Source organism: Plecotus auritus (assembly GCF_963455305.1).
Source record: "Plecotus auritus genome assembly, chromosome: 7".
Lineage (NCBI taxonomy): Eukaryota > Metazoa > Chordata > Mammalia > Chiroptera > Vespertilionidae > Plecotus > Plecotus auritus.
Genome location: NC_137774.1, coordinates 132,527,793 through 132,545,078, shown reverse-complemented (window position 1 = coordinate 132,545,078; position 17,286 = coordinate 132,527,793). Strand labels below are relative to the sequence as shown.

Here is a 17,286-nt window from a genome sequence, read left to right as displayed (position 1 = left end):
ACCAAATTTCAAATCCATGTTACATTAACTTAGTGACCTACTTTCCCATTTGTAAAGTAGGGGTAGATATACTTGCCTCATCAGGTTGTTACAGAGTTTAAATAAAATAATGTATGCAGAGTTCCCAGTTCAATGCAGCACCTGATTAGTACTCAGTATGGGTTAATTTTCCCCAAAGAAATGATTGGGGGTAATTTATTCATACTGTTTGGAAAATAAAAATTAAAGGTAATACATTCAAGACTCGTTTGTTTGTTTGTGTGGGCTTTTTTGGCAGTAACCAGTTTTTCTTTCTTATGTATAGCATACCCTGCTCCTCTAACAAGTATCAGAGGCCGAAAACCTCTTTTTGGAGAGATAGGACACACTATAATGAATTTACTTGTTGTGAGTAATTGAACTATTTTATTAAGTGTTCTTATATTGTTACTTTAAAAATGTGTTTAGTAAATTTTACACACTTACTGGTATGTTTTCCTATTTTAATTTGGCATATTTGGTATAATGAAAGTTTACTTATAAATATATCCTAGTTCATTTAACACAAATGGGCTGTTTCTAATGAATTGCTTTTTAGAGCACATCTAATTTATATGTACCTGATTGTAATTGCCTTTCAATTCATTCTGCTGGGATGCTTACATATTTACGTAATGTGAGATCTACACAGATGTTGAAGCTTTTGAAGATGTAAAAGTGTTTGTAAAGTTAGTAAGTTTGGTGACTGTGAGCAAAGTGTGGCCTAAGTTTCCTCATTTGCTTTAGGAAGGATTGGAATAGACCATATCTCAGGTTCCCTCCCACCTCAGATTTCTAGAATTTTGTGTTTACCTGTTACCAGAGAAAAGTATTTCAGTGGACTTAGTTTTATCCTATCTAATAAAAGAGTAATATGCAAATTGACCATCACTCCAACACACAAGATGGCTGCCCCCATGTGGTCAAAGATGGCTGCCCCCATGTGGACACAAGATGGCCACCACAAGATGGCCAGCAGGGGAGGGCAGTTGGGAGGGACCAGGCCTGCAAGGGAGGGCAGTTGGGAGGGACCAGGCCTGCAAGGGAGGGCAGTTGTGGGCAATCAAGCCTGCAGGGAAGGGCAGTTAGAGGTGACCAGGCTGGCAGAGGAGGGAAGTTGGGGGTGACCGGGCCTGTAGGGAAGGGCAGTTGGGGGGGACCCAGGCCTGCAGGGGAGAGCAGTTGGGGGAGGGGACCAGGCCTGCAGGGAGAGCAGTTGGGCAGTTGGGGGGGGGGCAGGCCTGCAGGGGAGGGCAGTTAGGGGTGACCAGGCCTGCAGGGGAGGGCAGTTAGGGGCAATCAGGCTGGCAGGGGAGCAGTTAAGCATCTATCAGTCTGTCAGGGGAGTGGTTAGGGGGTGATCAGGCTGGCAGGCAGAAGTGGTTAGGGGCAATCAGGAAGGCAGGCAGGCGAGCAATCGGGAGCCAGTAATCCTGGATTGTGAGAGGGATGTCCGACTGCCCTGGTAGGATCGGGCCTAAACGGGCAGTCGGACATCCCTAGAGAGTCCCATATTGGAGAGGGTGCAGGCTAGGCTGAGGGTCACACACCCCTGTGCACGAATTTCGTGCACTGGGCCTCTAGTTTATAATACTCAGTTTGAAGACCTATTTGAATGATCTTTAAATAGAAAGAGGAGATCACCCCCAAATACTATAGAATTCTTCCTGGGAATTATATTGTTTACTACTCGGTGGAGTAGCTGGATTAGTTGGTTTTATAAGTTAGTACTAGTTTTTAGATGGCATTTTCAGTTATGTATCACAAGTTTTAAAATGGTGGATACTTTTAATGGATTTAATGAATGGTTAAATGTGCATGAATAGTAGTTTAAGGTTTATGGAAATGTCATTATCTTATATAGGACCTTCGAAATTACCAGTATACCTTGCATAATATAGATCAGCTATTGATTCATATGGAAATGGGGAAGAGCTGCATAAAAATACCTCGGAAAAAATACAATGATGTAAGTATAATTGCTTCATTAAAATTTTGAAGATAATCATTGAACATTAGATTTCCTTAGAAGTATGTCAATTAATTTTGTTTTGAATCAGACTAATATATAATGGCAAAATATATTATTTTTGAAGTTTTCGATTTGCTTCCTAACAAGGCATTTGTTTAATTCTATTCTTTCATCTTTTTTTTTTTTTTTTTTTTTACTGTTTATTCATTGAGGTAATTTTATCTTAGTACATTTGTTTCTATCACATTCTTGGGGGTTTTCCAGACCAAAGTTTGAGATTTATGAAGCTGGTCAGAACTGTGACTCTTTGAATTAGTGTAATTAATAAAGGCATGAAATAGTATAAGTGTTTCTAAATGAGTGTTGTTTTTTCCCCTAGGTAATGAAAGTAATAAATTCTTCTAATGAGCATGTCATTAGCATTGGAGCTAGTTTTAGTACAGAAGCAGATTCTCATCTAGTCTGTGTACAGAATGATGGAGTTTATCAAACACAGGCCAACAGTGCCACTGGCCACGCTAGAAAAGGTGAGTGTTGGTTCCTAGTGTTGATCCATTAAACCACCTCAATAAATAGATTTCTTTTCAAAGGGGAAATATATATATATATTACACATGTTTGCTGAATTGACAGTGATAAAACATGCTTTAAAATTTTATCTACATAAACATATATATATGAATATATTGATTTCAGAGAGAAAGGGAGAGGGAGAGAGAGATAGCAATATCAATGATGAGAGGGAATCATTGATCAGCTGCCTCCTGCATGCCCCCTGCTGGGGATTGAGCCTGCATGTGCTCTGAATTGAACCATACACCTTGCTTTTTCTTTTGTTAACATACTTTGGGCATTATTCTATGTTAGTATATAAACAATTTTCATATTCTACATAACTTTCCACTTGACTAGTATATGTGTACTTCATTTAATTGTCCTTTATATTGGTGGAGATAACTTTTACCAGGTTCATAGGCTGATGCTCAACAATTGAGCCACTCCTACGAGGTAACACACAAAAATATTTTAAAATTGCTTCTGATTTGTGTTTTTCTTTTAGGCTACATTAGGTTTAAAGACTTGGAACACTGTATAGATATTCAGGCTTAGTATGTCCCATATGGTGGGAGTCTCCCCCCCCCCCCCCCCCGATATTTGTCTCTTGAATGAGGTTTTTTTACCTTTACATGCATTTTGCTCCAACTCTCTTAATTAAGGAGAGCACAGGATAGATAAGAATGTAGAATAATTTATAAAACTGAAGTGGTTAGGGATATAAAAATGATAAAAGTGGTAGAGTACATAGCAGGTCTGAGTGACATGACTCTCAGTTCTGGTTGAATGATCTCAGTGATGGCTAGATTACTAAACTCGTGCAGTAGAGAGCCTAACCAATGGAAAGTTATGTGGAAGTACATATTCCATAAAAATAATATAATAACAAATTTAAAATATTCTAACATCTGTCAGCTAATACAGTTTTTTCTTCTATTATAAAAGTAATTTATACTCATTTGTAATAAGCTTGGAAAATATGTTTTTAAAAGTAGCAAAAGAAAAAAGAAGAAAAAAGTAGTAAAAGAAAAAAGTGCCAATATATAGCCATTGTTAATATTTTTACTGTATTTCCTTTTTATATTAATATCTGTGTTAAATAGATGATATAATACTGGATATTTATACTTTTGTATTGTGTTTTTTTCACTTAACATGTCACTGATATTTTTTACATTAAAATTTAACAAGTATTTAATATTTATTGAATAGGTATACTATATTTATGAGGTATTAAGTTCAAAAGATATAAATATTTAAGTACGAAGTCTCTTCTTCCTTGACCCTCAGTCTACCCTCTGCTCCTCCCCATAGGCAACCAAACCAGTATTTTCAGTTTCAGTATGTACATCTTTTCTGAGACATTGTTAAATAAGTCATTTGTTCCAGACTACACCTTGCTTTTTCTTTTGTTAACATACTTTGGACATTATTCAATGTTAGCATATAAAGAATTTTCATATTCTACATAACTTTCCACTTTACTAGTATATGTGTACTTCATTTAATTGTCCTTTATATTGGTGGAGATAACTTTTACCAGTCCTTGGCTATTTATAAAATAATAGAGGCCTGGTGCACGAAATTCATGCTCTTGGGGGGGGTTTCTTCAGCCCTGCCTTTGCCCTCCTGCAGTCCAGGAGCCCTCAGGGGATGTCTGACTGCCAGCTTAGGCCTGCTCCCAGTGGACCTAAGCCGGCAGTCGGACATTCTTAGCGCTGCCGTGGAGGCGGGAGAGGCTCCCGCCACTGCTGCTGTGCTCACCAGTCATGAGCCTGGCTTCTGGCTGAGTGGTGCTCCCCCTGTGGGAGCACACTGACCACTAGGGGGCAACTCCTGGGTTGAGTGTCTGCCCCCTGTGGTCAGTGTGTGTCATAGCAACCGGTCATTCCACCATTTGGTCAATTTGCATATTAGCCTTTTATTATATAGAATTAGAGGCCCGGTGCACGAAATTCATGCACAGGGGTCCCTCAGCCCAACCTGCACCCTCTACAATCCAGGAGCTACTGATGGCTTAGGCCCACTCCCATGGTTCTCTGCTCTCTGTGGGGCCTGGGGGTTTTGCTGCAGCCATGGAGATGAAGCCCTCATGCCTTGCTGTCCACTCTCTGCCTGCTACCACCATGCGCCATGCAAAGGAAGCCCCAATGCCCTGCAGTGTGCTCTGTCTGCCAGGCCTGGGGGCTTCGCCGACACGACACACTAAGGAAGTCCCCATGCCCTGTTGTCCGGCCTCTATCTGTGGGGCCTGGGGGTGTTCCCATCGCCACCACCTTGCTAAGGAAGCCCCCAAGCCCTGCTGTCTGGGCTCTGTTTGCCATGTCTGGGGACTTCCCTGCCACTGCCATGCTAAGGAAGCCCCCAAGCCCTGCTGTCTGTGCTCTGTCTGTGGGGCCTGGGGGTGTTCCCGCCCCTCTGCGCTAAGGAAGCCCCCAAGCCCTGCTGTCTGTGCTCTGTCTGCCATGTCTGGGGACTTCCCTGCCACTGCCGCGCTAAGGAAACCCCCAAGCCCTGCTGTCTGGGCTCTGTCTGCTGGGCCTGGGGCTTCCCCGCTGCCGCTGCGCTAAGGAAGCCCCCAAGCCCTGCTGTCTGGGCTCTGTCTGCTGGGCCTGGGGGTGTTCCCGCCCCTCTGCGCTAAGGAAGCCCCCAAGCCCTGCTGTCTGTGCTCTGTCTGTGGGGCCTGGGGGTGTTCCCGCCCCTCTGCGCTAAGGAAGCCCCCAAGCCCTGCTGTCTGTGCTCTGTCTGCCATGTCTGGGGACTTCCCTGCCACTGCCGCGCTAAGGAAACCCCCAAGCCCTGCTGTCTGGGCTCTGTCTGCTGGGCCTGGGGGTGTTCCCGCCCCTCTGCGCTAAGGAAACCCCCAAGCCCTGCTGTCTGGGCTCTGTCTGCTGGGCCTGGGGGTGTTCCCGCCCCTCTGCGCTAAGGAAGCCCCCAAGCCCTGCTGTCTGTGCTCTGTCTGTGGGGCCTGGGGGTGTTCCCGCCCCTCTGCGCTAAGGAAGCCCCCAAGCCCTGCTGTCTGTGCTCTGTCTGTGGGGCCTGGGGGTGTTCCCGCCCCTCTGCGCTAAGGAAGCCCCCAAGCCCTGCTGTCTGGGCTCTGTCTGCCATGTCTGGGGACTTCCCTGCCACTGCCGCGCTAAGGAAACCCCCAAGCCCTGCTGTCTGGGCTCTGTCTGCTGGGCCTGGGGCTTTCCCGCTGCCGCCGCGCTAAGGAAGCCCCCAAGCCCTGCTGTCTGTGCTCTGTCTGCTGGGCCTGGGGGTGTTCCCGCCCCTCTGCGCTAAGGAAGCCCCCAAGCCCTGCTGTCTGGGCTCTGTCTGCTGGGCCTGGGGGTGTTCCCGCCCCTCTGCGCTAAGGAAGCCCCCAAGCCCTGCTGTCTGGGCTCTGTCTGCTGGGCCTGGGGCTTCCCCACTGCCGCTGCGCTAAGGAAGCCCCCAAGCCCTGCTATCTGGGCTCTGTCTGCTGTGTCTGGGGGCGGATCCAGCCTCGCCGCTTGGTCCCCGCAAACCCCCGCGGGGCTGACAGGCCTGGACACTCCAGCAGCGGGGCTGAGGGGACTGGGCGCCGCCATCTTGTGGCTATGGGGGCCGCCATTTTTGTCGTGGAGTGATGGTTAATTTGCATATTACTTTTTTTTATATAGGATACTGTGAATAACATTGTATCCATACCATTAATTTCTTATTTATTTATTAGCTTTCTAATTTAAGTGGTGTGGGCATGACATTTATCAGGTACTTAAAATGTGCCATGCTCCACATTATATATTTAACAAATATCATATAACATAAAATAGAGCAGGTTAAAACATAATTGTTGTATTTTTTTTTTTTTTTATCAGTGACAGGTGCAAGTTTTGTAGTATTCAATGGAGCTCTAAAATCATCCTCAGGATTTCTTGCTAAGTCCAGCATAGTTGAAGGTAGGAGTTTCATCTTTAAGATTGTTTTAATTTAAAGGTGTAAAGATTTCTTTTTGAAACTATATTTGATATTTATGTAAAAGGATATATGTAAATTATAAGTCATATTCTCCATAGTACTACAAACTTCTGTGAAATCATTCTGCAGCCCCAAAACATGATCAATATTTGGATTTATTTACACCTTCTTCCTTCTCTCTCCAAAAATTAACTACCAGACTAAATACTGTTTATTATCCTCTTGCTAATTTTTTTACACTGTATAAAAATATGCCTAAATAATATATTGTTTATGTTTATTTTGGAGATTTATAAAAATGATATCATTCTTCACACAGTCTTATGGAGCTTACTATTTTTATGCAATATTATGTCTCTAAAATTTATCCATGTTGTTGCCAGCAACTATGGTGTATTTTCACTGTTATTAAATACTAGAGGCCCAGTGCATGAAATTCATGCATGGGGGTGGGGGGTGTCCCTCAGCCCAGCCTGCACCGTCTCCAATCTGGGACCCTTCAAGGGATGTCCGACTGCCCGTTTTGTATCTTTTTCTGATTTATAGTTAAATATATTTTATAAACTGTAGATTTCCTACACCATTTTATAGCGCATTTTTAATAGAAAGTCTTCATTTTAATACAATGTAATTTATTAATCTTTTATGGTTAATGTTTTTTATTTAAGAAATCTTTCCATCCTGTGTTAAAAAGATGGTCTCCTGTTTTGTTCCAAAAGATTTAAAGCTCTGCCTTTAATATGCATGTGTCAGATAGGGACCCATTGACATTTTTCTGCATTCGAATAGGAATTGATACAGCATCAGTGATTCAGTTCTCCCAATGAGAGAGGTTTTTTACTCACAGCAAATGTGTGGGTTTTTTCCCTCACTTCAGTTAATTTTCTAGTTCTCTGACACCAACTGGGTGTCTAACAATTCAATTCTGACATTAACCACCCAGAGTTAGCACAGACCCCATAGGTTAAGGGCTCAGTCCCACAAGACTGCCCCCCACTTCAGATACCAGTTAGAAGTCTAGGGCTTCTTATACTTCTAACTGGCTATAAATCAGAGGACCCACTACCTCTGCCTCAGGTTCAAACATTTGCTAGAATAGCTTACAGAACTCAGAAAACACTTTATTTATGTTTACTGGTTTATAATAAAGCATTATAAAGGATATAACTTAAGAACAACCAAATGGAACATAAGCACAGGGCAAAGTATGGGGAAAGGGTCATGAAGATTCCATGCCTTCTCCAGGTGTACCACCACCACCCTTCCTTCACATCACCCTTCTAACACCTTGATGTGTTCCCCAACATGAAGCTCCATGAACCCTGATATTTGTGGATTTTTGTAGAAGTCTCATTATGTAGGCATGCTTGATTAAGTAATCGGCTATTGCTAATTGAACTCAACCTCCATCGCTCTTCCCCAGTTCTAGTCCAAGGATGCAAAGTGACCCTTACACAAAGTCTTTTGGTGCCCCTTCTTTAGTGTCTTGACCTCAGATTCAAGGACTTTCCAGTCTGTTATTTTTGGCTTCTTAAGCCAGTAGGGCCATTGCAGCTTAATGGATCACCATGTAGACATTGTCCCAAGACTTTGCCTGGGCAATTGTGGGCTCATTTGTTGAATTTTTCTATAGGGATCACGGTATTGCATTTCCTACTGTCTACTACTGAAACAGTTGCCTCATACATTTTGTCTAGTTTTATGGTTGGTTATTATGAAAGAGCTAGTTTGGTATCACAGCCAGAAGTGGAAAATTTTTAACCATTCATTTAAAAAAAATTATTTACCATTAAAAAATAAATCTTTAACTTTGTGAAATAGTTTTCTTATTTCCTAATAGCAAACAATGATTAAAATGATTTAACAGATGAGTTAAAAAATTTTGCAAAGAACAAAACACATTTGTATTTTGGTATAAATTTTATGGCTTAGACATATAAATTGATATTTAGTAAAATAAATATGAAACATAACTCTCATTTTCAGATGGCTTAATGGTGCAAATAACTCCAGAGACCATGGATGGCTTGCGACTAGCTCTACGAGAACAAAAAGACTTTAAGATTACATGTGGGAAAGTTGATGCTGTAGACCTGAGAGAATATGTGGACATCTGCTGGGTAGATCCTGAAGAAAAAGGAAACAAAGGGTAGGAACTTTTTGTTACTAAAATGTAATTGATTTGATGGAAAAGGGAAGGATAAAAACATCTTCTTAATAAAAAGAATTATTTTATGAATAAATATAGAATTATACCATGAATTTCAGTGCTTATACTTCAATTAATGAATTCAATCTGTTTTTCAAACATATGCCTAACCAGTCTCATGTGTGTTTTCTTGGCCAGGATGCTGTCAGTTATTGAAGGGTGGTCAATTGGGAGGGGGCCAATGACAATATGTCCATTGTGTAGCAGTGTGGGCTTGATGCCAGGGCTGAGAAAGGCAAGACACTTTTTCTGTGGTAGGATACCTATTTTTGTCAAGTAAGTAAAGGATTCCCGTTGGATGTTTATTCTGTTTTTATACTGACTCACTGTAAATTCAAACAACTGAATTTAATAATATATACTTTAGAGGCCTTACAGAATATTACTGCCATTCATTCCTTCCTCTTTTCAATTGTTTGTTTCTTTTTTTTTCTTTTTTTTCTTTTTTTTTTTGGCGAATCACTAAGGGGTCTGGAGCAAAGAAAGAAGAGGGCTAATGCTGAAGGATTCTAAAATAGATTTTTAAAAAATTTCATGAGACAGCTTTTCTGTTAAAAGACTAAGATATTTTAAACCTCAGGTATGAACTGGGCATATGAAAAAGTAGATAAAATTTGCTACACATCAAGAAATCTTGGTAAATGAATATAAACTAGTTTTAATTATTTTATATGTAATTGAGATATCTTACTGCTGTTTTAAATTTATAGCTTTCATAATTTTTCTCCTTATTCCATTTATTCAAATCTAATAATTCATGTCATAAGAAGTACCGTAGTAGTAATAATTCTTTTGTATTTCATTTTATTCTATAGTGTTATTAGTTCTGTGGATGGAATATCATTACAAGGATTTCCAAGTGAAAAAATAAAACTGGAAGCAGATTTTGAAACTGATGAGAAGATTGTAAAGTGTACTGAGGTAACTGCGGAAGAAAATGCCTTCCCTTTACATGCTGGGATTTTGTTTTTTTAACTGGGAGATTTTGCACTACTCAACTTCTGAATCAGGGGTGGGCAAACTTTTTGACTTGAGGGCCACAATGGGTTCTTAAACTGGACCGGAGGGCCGGAACAAAAGCATGGATGGAGTGTTTGTGTGAACTAATATAAATTCAAAGTAAAGGAGCGGAGGGGAAAGCAAGAGAACCGGATAGAACAGCCGGATCCGGCCCGCGGGCTGTAGTTTGCCCAAGGCTGTTCTGAATGTTTAAGTACAGCATATTACACTTTTTACATTATATCTTGAGACACATATTTCTTACCAGACTTACTTTTATAATGCCAAATTTGGTTTTCCATATTATTTATTTCAGGCTATTGTATGATGACACTGCCTGCCAGCTCACAGTTAAGTTTTGGCAGCATTTCCATTTTTGTTTATAAATAAATATATTGTTTGATCATATTATTTTCATTTTTCTCTTATTTAACAAAAATTAAAAGATTTTGTTGACATTAATTTATAATCACATATACAAGTTATTTTTAAAAGTTTCTTTTATTTTAAGAAGGGGACATGAAATTATAGACCTCTAAACCCTTAGTCTACCTCCATACTCACCCTCTCTCTACCTCCCAGGTCAGGCAATCAGTGTTACTTACTGCATATGTATTCTTTATTTTATGCATGCACAAGATAGAAACTATAGAGGATATAGAAATTATAGAACATTATTACTTTGTTCAATCTTAACTTTATTAAAATGTCCTTATAGGAAGGTTATCTTACAGGGTAGATTCATTAGTACCCTTCTCTAAACTGAGTTAACAAGGCTCTCGTTGCTACAGGCTAACTTTAGGCAAAAATAGCTAAGTCATTTCCAAATTCCATAACCTTTGGTTTTAAGTTAACTTATATATAATATAGATCATGGTTTGTTTGTGTGTGTAGATCATGGGGTGTGTGTGCATGTGTAATGCTCATATATATATTGCTCTTAAGCTAATGAATTTCATGGTACTAGCATTAGAATTTTATTAATAAAGTTGAAATGAAAGTAGCAATTGTTGCATTTTTAAATCATGACTTGTTTCCTAATTTCAGGTGTTCTACTTTCTAAAGGACCAGGATGTATCTATTTCAGCAACTCGTTACCAGTTTGCAAAAGAAATAGCCATGGCTTGTAGTGCTGCACTGTGCCCTCACCTGAAAACTTTAAAGAGTAATGGGATGAATAAAATTGGCCTCAGAGTTTCCATTGACACTGATATGGTGAGGCATGTTTTTGCGATGTATTTTTAAAATGAATTTATCATATATTAAAATAATCAAAAGATGTTTCTTTAACCTTTTATTTTGGGATGAATGAAGACAATGAAAATTTGTTGAATATCAGTGTGTGCACACACTTCATGTACATTATCTCCTTTACTAGAGGCCTGGTGCATGAAATTTGTGCACAGGGGGTGTGTCCCTCAGCCCAGCCTGCACCCTCTCCAATATGGCACCCCTTGAGGGATGTCCGACTGCCCGTTTAGGCCCGATCCCGGTAGGCCTGGTGCACGGGTGGGGGCTGGCTGGTTTGCCCTGAAGGGTGTCCCAGATCAGGGTGGGGGTTCCCTTGGGGCGTGGGATGGCCTGGGCGAGGGGCCTGTGGTGGTTTGCAGGCCGGCCATGCCCCCCCAGCCACCCAAGCACAGGCCCTGGGATCTGGGATTTATTTATCTTCTATCATTGAAACTTTGTAGCCTTGAGCAGAGCCAAGCCTCCTGCTTGCTCCGTGGCCGCAGACATTTTGGTTGGGATTTATTTATCTTCTATAATTGAAACTTTGTAGCCTTAAGCAGAGGCCAAGGCAGGCCAGGGCTGCGGAAAGCTTGGCTTCCTCCATCGCCAGGGGCAACTCAAGCCTCCTGCTCTCTCCAGCTCTGTGGCTGTCGCCATTTTTGTTGGGATTTATTTATCTTCTATAATTGAAACTTTGTAGCCTTGATTGGAGGCCTGGGCCCACCAGGGTGTGCGGAAAGCTTGGCTTCCTCCATTGCCGGGGAAACCCAAGCCTACTGCTGGCTCCATGGCCACAGCCATCTTGGTTGGGTTAATTTGCATACTCTCTCCTGATTGGCTGGTGGGCATGGCTTGTGGGTGTAGCAGAGTGATGGTTAATTTGCATATTACTCTTTTATTAGCTAGGATTCTCCACAATGGGTCAGCAAACTTTTTTTGTAAAAGGCTACACAGTAAATATTTTTGGCATTGTGGGCTGAATGATTTCTTTCACAACTACTCAATTATTCTATTATAGTGCAGAAGCAGCCATAGATAGAATGTGAACTAATAGACTCGGCTCTATTCCAATGAAACTTTGTTATAAAAAACAGTGGGCCGACTGGCTCTCAGGCCATAGTTTGCTGACACCCTGCCCCACAACAGTCCTTCTTTTTTTCAATTTATTATTCTGAGTAGATTCTATATTCAAACTATTTAAACTTACTCTAAAAGCGTATACATAACAGTACAACTTCATTGGACATCTCTAGAATACAGCATTCCCTTTGTAGTCTATGTAATTGGCGCCTTAATTCCTGGCTACAATGTAAATGATGCCCAGTAGAGTAATAGACTTGGAAAGATCTCCTTCCATCCTTAACTCCAAACCCTTTTATCCACCTCAATACTCCCTCTTATTCTTCCTGATGAGGCAATGAAATGATACCCATTTTTATGTATTCTTTGTGATTTTATAGCATGTACAAGCAAGTAAGTGTGTGTCCTTTTCATGTCCCCTTTTACAGTGTATTTTTTTACCTTGCTTCTTTAACTTAATGTTCCTTAAGAGAGATTTCACGTTACCACATATTCTTTTTAAGTTGCATAGTAGTAGTTTATTATATAAGTGTACTCTTATTTAACTAACTAGAGGCCCGGTGCGTGAAAATTCATGCACTGGAGCAGGGGGTCGCTCAGCCTGCCCTGCCCCCTCTCACAGTCCAGGAGCCCTCAGGGGCGGAAGGTGACCCGGAGATCAGGGGAAGGCAACTCCCCCATCACACCTCTGCTGCTGCTACTGCCGGCAGCACAAGCCTCGGCCAGCCCTGGTTACCTAAGCCTTGGGCATTGGCTGGGCAGCCACCATCCGAGGCTTGCCTACGCCTTGGGCTGGCCCTGGGTGGCTGGGGGGCTGAGGGCAGGTCCAGCCGCACCGTGCGCCTATGACCCCCCCACCCCTTGCGGGGCTGAAAGGACTGGGGGACTCGAGCCGGGCTGAGGGGACTGTGCACCGCCATCTTTGTGATGGCGTGATGGTCAATTTGCATATTCCCTCTTTATTAGATAGGATTCTTATACATTTTTTATATGTACTGATTGATATTTAGATTACCCACAATATTTTGCCTTTGTGTAAGTGTGAGTATATCAGAAACATTCTTAGAATTGTCTGGTCCGAAAATGTACTCAATAAGTATTACCATACTGTCTAAAATAGAGGTTATACCAATTTATATTTCTACCATAATTTGTGAGAGTGTTCTTTCCCCTCACATACTTATCAAGCAGTATGTAATCAAACTTTTGAACTTTACCAATTTGATAGGTAAAAAATAATACTCCAGTATTATTGTAATGCACATTTCTGTTTCCAACATCCAACATAATAAATTTCAAAGCAGTTTCTTCTTTAGAATGGTTTATCTAAACATGAATGAGATCAAATGCTGAAGATTTACTTCAGTCAGGATGTGTTATACTCCGAGTTCTTACTGGAAAGAACTTATATTTTCATCTCACTCACTGTTAAAAGTTCCTTTTTCAAGGAAATGTCTGACATTTGTGTATTTGAGTAAGCACTGTTAATATTTCTTTAGGCAAATTAAAATACAATTTTCATCAGCAACATTAAATTCAAATATTAAATATTATGCAACAACAAATTAAAAATATTTTTAAGTAGATTATTTTTATTAATACCATGGGGTTTGCATTTAAGTCATGTTGGTAATCATTCAAATTCTAGCCCTTCAATGTGTTTACATGTTCATTGAGAAGAAACTTAAAATATGAATTACTGGCAATTTTTTTATTTTAATGATATGTGGGAGGAACAATTACAGTTTATGTGATAGATGGATATAAAATGTCAATTATTTTCTTAACATGCTTTAACTGGATGATATTTTTAGTTTAGTTATTTTACATTCATCTGCTGAGCTAAACAAGATTGCTCACTTTCTAGAGTTGACTTATCAAGATTTTTTTTTTTTCCAGGTTGAATTTCAGGCAGGATCTGAAGGCCAACTTCTTCCTCAGCATTATCTAAATGATCTTGATAGTGCTCTAATACCTGTGATTCATGGCGGAACCTCCAACTCTACTAGTTTACCATTAGAAATAGAATTAGTATTTTTCATTATAGAAAATCTTTTTTAGTGAAAAGATATTAGTGAATCATATTATTTATATTGCAAACTGATTTGTTAAAACTAACTCCAGCACTAAATCTAAAATGCCACGAACACTAAAAGTAAATATGTTTAATGTTTGAAACACATAGAAGTTTTGCTTTATAGGCAGGAATGATCTTTTTAAAATCATTAGCACAATTCCAATCTCTAAAAATTTATGCGATCCAGTTTTTGAAGATTTACACTTAATAAAAACTCTAAAAAGACAAGGATTATTTCTGTCTTCAAGAAATTTGTAGCATTTATTGTGTTATTTAAATGCTATGCCAAGTATCTGCACTTAGTAATACCTCTTTATGCCAAGATCAATTTTAATGAAGGCTCTTTTTCAGATGTAACCTTATAAAGGGAAATATCTGTTTTCTGTATATGCCAGTTAGATTACTGGTTTCTAAAGTCTGTTAAAAATATACTTCAATGGCGCAGACCAGTTTCCATATTAGACTTAATATGATGTTCTTTGAATAAGGCAGACAACTTATTTATATAATTGGAGTGGAGACCTACCTCCGTGACTAGATAAACTCTGATTGTTTGGATTAAAATCAGAATTTTCCCTTTTTCTTCTCAAATTATTCCATATATGGTTTTCTCTTGATTAAATGGGTATTCTTAAAATAATTGTGGGTGCTTCAGGATTCTGTGCTTCTATATTTAAGTATATTGTTTTTATAGTGAGAACATGTGATTTGGTATGTGTTTTATAAATCTTTAATAATTTATAAATAGGCAATATTTTTGTATTGCACTATATTATTTTTCCTCATTTCTTTCCAAAGTATACCACTATATTTGCCACTTATATAAAAAGTGATTGACAACAGGCCAGATGACCCTTGAAATAGTCATTATGTAGCAATAAAATGAAGCATGAAACAGATTTTTATTACTTTGCCTTTAAACTTTAGAAGTTTCTTGGCAAGTCTACATATTTTCATTGACACTAATGTATTTATTATAAACTTTAATGAACTAATTACTTTTGCATATTTTAAATTCTTTATATGGTAGTTATTTTTTATAACAGAATATTAACATAAGTTAAATTCTATGTATTTAAAACTATTACAGAACTTTCCTCTTTACTTCAAACAGCAAAATAAGAAATGTTGTGTTAAAAAAGAGAGTAATGAGTATATTTTTAGTTAGTCCTGTCATTTAAGTTATATAAAATATAATCATATTTTGATGCTTTTTTTATTCTTAAGTGAAATATATATGTTTTTGCATAAAACACTTGTTTATCTCAAGAAAAAGAAATTACACTAAAGAGCCCTGTTTTAAGAAAAATATTTAGGAAGTATCTTAACTTGAAGACCAAAAAACGGTTATAACTCAGGAACTGAGAGGTCTTACGTTAGGAGAGGCTAAGAATTTTAATCAGATTGGTCATATGGTTCCTACTAAATCACATCTGTAGTATTAGCCAAAGACAGTATAGAGGAGAATATCAGTCGTATGGAAGTAGCTACTTCAAAAACAGTGTGAAATGTTGCAAATATTAAATAAAATAATAACACATAACTTGTGAAATTAGTTGCAATAGTATAAGGTAAAAGCAATCACATATCAAACTCAATTTATGTTTTCTTTATATAGTGTGTTTATTTTGCAATATAAATTATTGCACAATCTGTGAATACTGAATTTAAAATAAATGGAGGGCTCTTCCACGATGGGATAGCTTTTGATTTGTTTTTTGAAAAAATCTACATTTCATAAAAATTGGAATTATGTGCCTTTGGAGGCATCTTTTAAAGTATTCTTTGTAGTCCTAGCTGGTTTGGCTCAGTGGATAGAGCATCAGCCTGTGGACCAAAGAGTCCCGGGTTAGATTCCAGTCAAGGACACGTACCTTGGTTGCAAGCTCCTCCCGGGCCCCGGGCCCTGGTTGGGGCTCCTGCAGGAGGTAACCAATCGATGTGTATTTCTCACATCGATGTTTCTGTCTTCCCCTTTCCCTTCCACTCTCTCTAAAAATCAATGGAAAAATATCATCAGGTGAGGATAAAAAGAAAATAAAGTATTCTTTGTAGAGTATGTCTCTGAATGCATTGTTGCTTATTTTGGTCATGTTCTTCATATTGGTACTTAAAATTTTTAATTTTTAAAGGTGAAAAAATAGAAATGGTTCTTTGTATTCAGTCTGCAACTATCTGTTTTTGGTCTTATGCCTTTTAATACTACTCTCTTTCTCTGAATTTTGAAATGTGAAATAAAATCCAGCTCATTGTTTTATGCAGCCATCGAACAAACTTTGCGTATATATACTCGCTATCTGCAGAGCACTTTATTAGCCTTCACTGGTTGAAAGATGAATAAATAGTTCTTTCCCTCTTGAAGCTGAATGTGTGAAGCAGATCATTAACAAAGTTAAAGTAATTGCTGTAATAGAAATATAGATCTAGTCTAGGTGGTTGAAAAATAACCCAGGAGGATAACTATACCAATAATGAGAAGGCAACCTGAGAACCTGTTAGATGGTGGGCACTAAACTTGTCTAGGCAAGAATTGAAAATCTAAAAAGTAATATGTAAAAAGACCAAACTTTCCCTCATAAGGCAATTTACTTTAAAGAGTCTTTTGTGCCCTAGCTGGTTTGGCTCAGTGGATAGAGCATCGGCCTGTGGAACTAAGGGTCGCGGGTTCAATTCCAGTCACAGGCATGTACCTTGGTTGAAAGGTCCTCCCTGGCCCTGGCACCCTGGTCAGGGCTCCTGCAGGAGGTAACCAATTGATGTGTTTTTCTCACATCGATATTTCTCTGTCTTTCCCTTTCTCGTCCACACTCTAAAAAAAAAAAAGTCAATGGAAAAATATCCTTGGGTGAGGATTAAAATAAAGTCTTCTGTGTTGTGTGAATGTCTTACCTTATAATTTATTATAAAAGTAGTAGCCTGACATGGTATCAAATGCCCAAGTTTATAACAGCTTGGATTTAGATACTGTTTTATAAGTAAACTAGAGGCCCAGTGCATGAAAATTCATGCACTAGAGGGGGGGACCCTCAGCCCGGCCTGCCCCCTCTCACAGTCCAGGAGCCCTCAGGGGTGGGAGGCGACCCGGTGATCAGGGGAAGGCGATGCCCCCATCACACCTCTGCTGCTGCCACTGCTGGCAGCACAAGCCTCAGGCAGCCCTGGGCAGCTGGGCAGCTGCCATCCAAGGTTTGCCTGCACCTCGGGCAT

At 39.6% G+C, this 17,286-nt stretch overlaps 1 protein-coding gene across 1 annotated transcript in view; it reads left to right on the top strand.

Moving 5' to 3' along the window:
• Positions 1-16,884, top strand: part of ZFYVE16 (zinc finger FYVE-type containing 16) — a 48,432-nt gene extending 31,548 nt beyond the window's left edge. The window contains exons 11-18 of the mRNA XM_080678097.1: positions 305-387; positions 1,883-1,987; positions 2,370-2,517; positions 6,385-6,465; positions 8,471-8,633; positions 9,509-9,614; positions 10,740-10,907; positions 13,902-16,884. Coding sequence (XP_080534223.1) covers positions 305-387; positions 1,883-1,987; positions 2,370-2,517; positions 6,385-6,465; positions 8,471-8,633; positions 9,509-9,614; positions 10,740-10,907; positions 13,902-14,063 — 1,016 coding nt within the window. The 3' untranslated portion in view covers positions 14,064-16,884. The remainder of the gene's footprint in view (positions 1-304; positions 388-1,882; positions 1,988-2,369; positions 2,518-6,384; positions 6,466-8,470; positions 8,634-9,508; positions 9,615-10,739; positions 10,908-13,901) is intronic.
• The last annotated feature ends 402 nt before the right edge of the window (positions 16,885-17,286 follow it).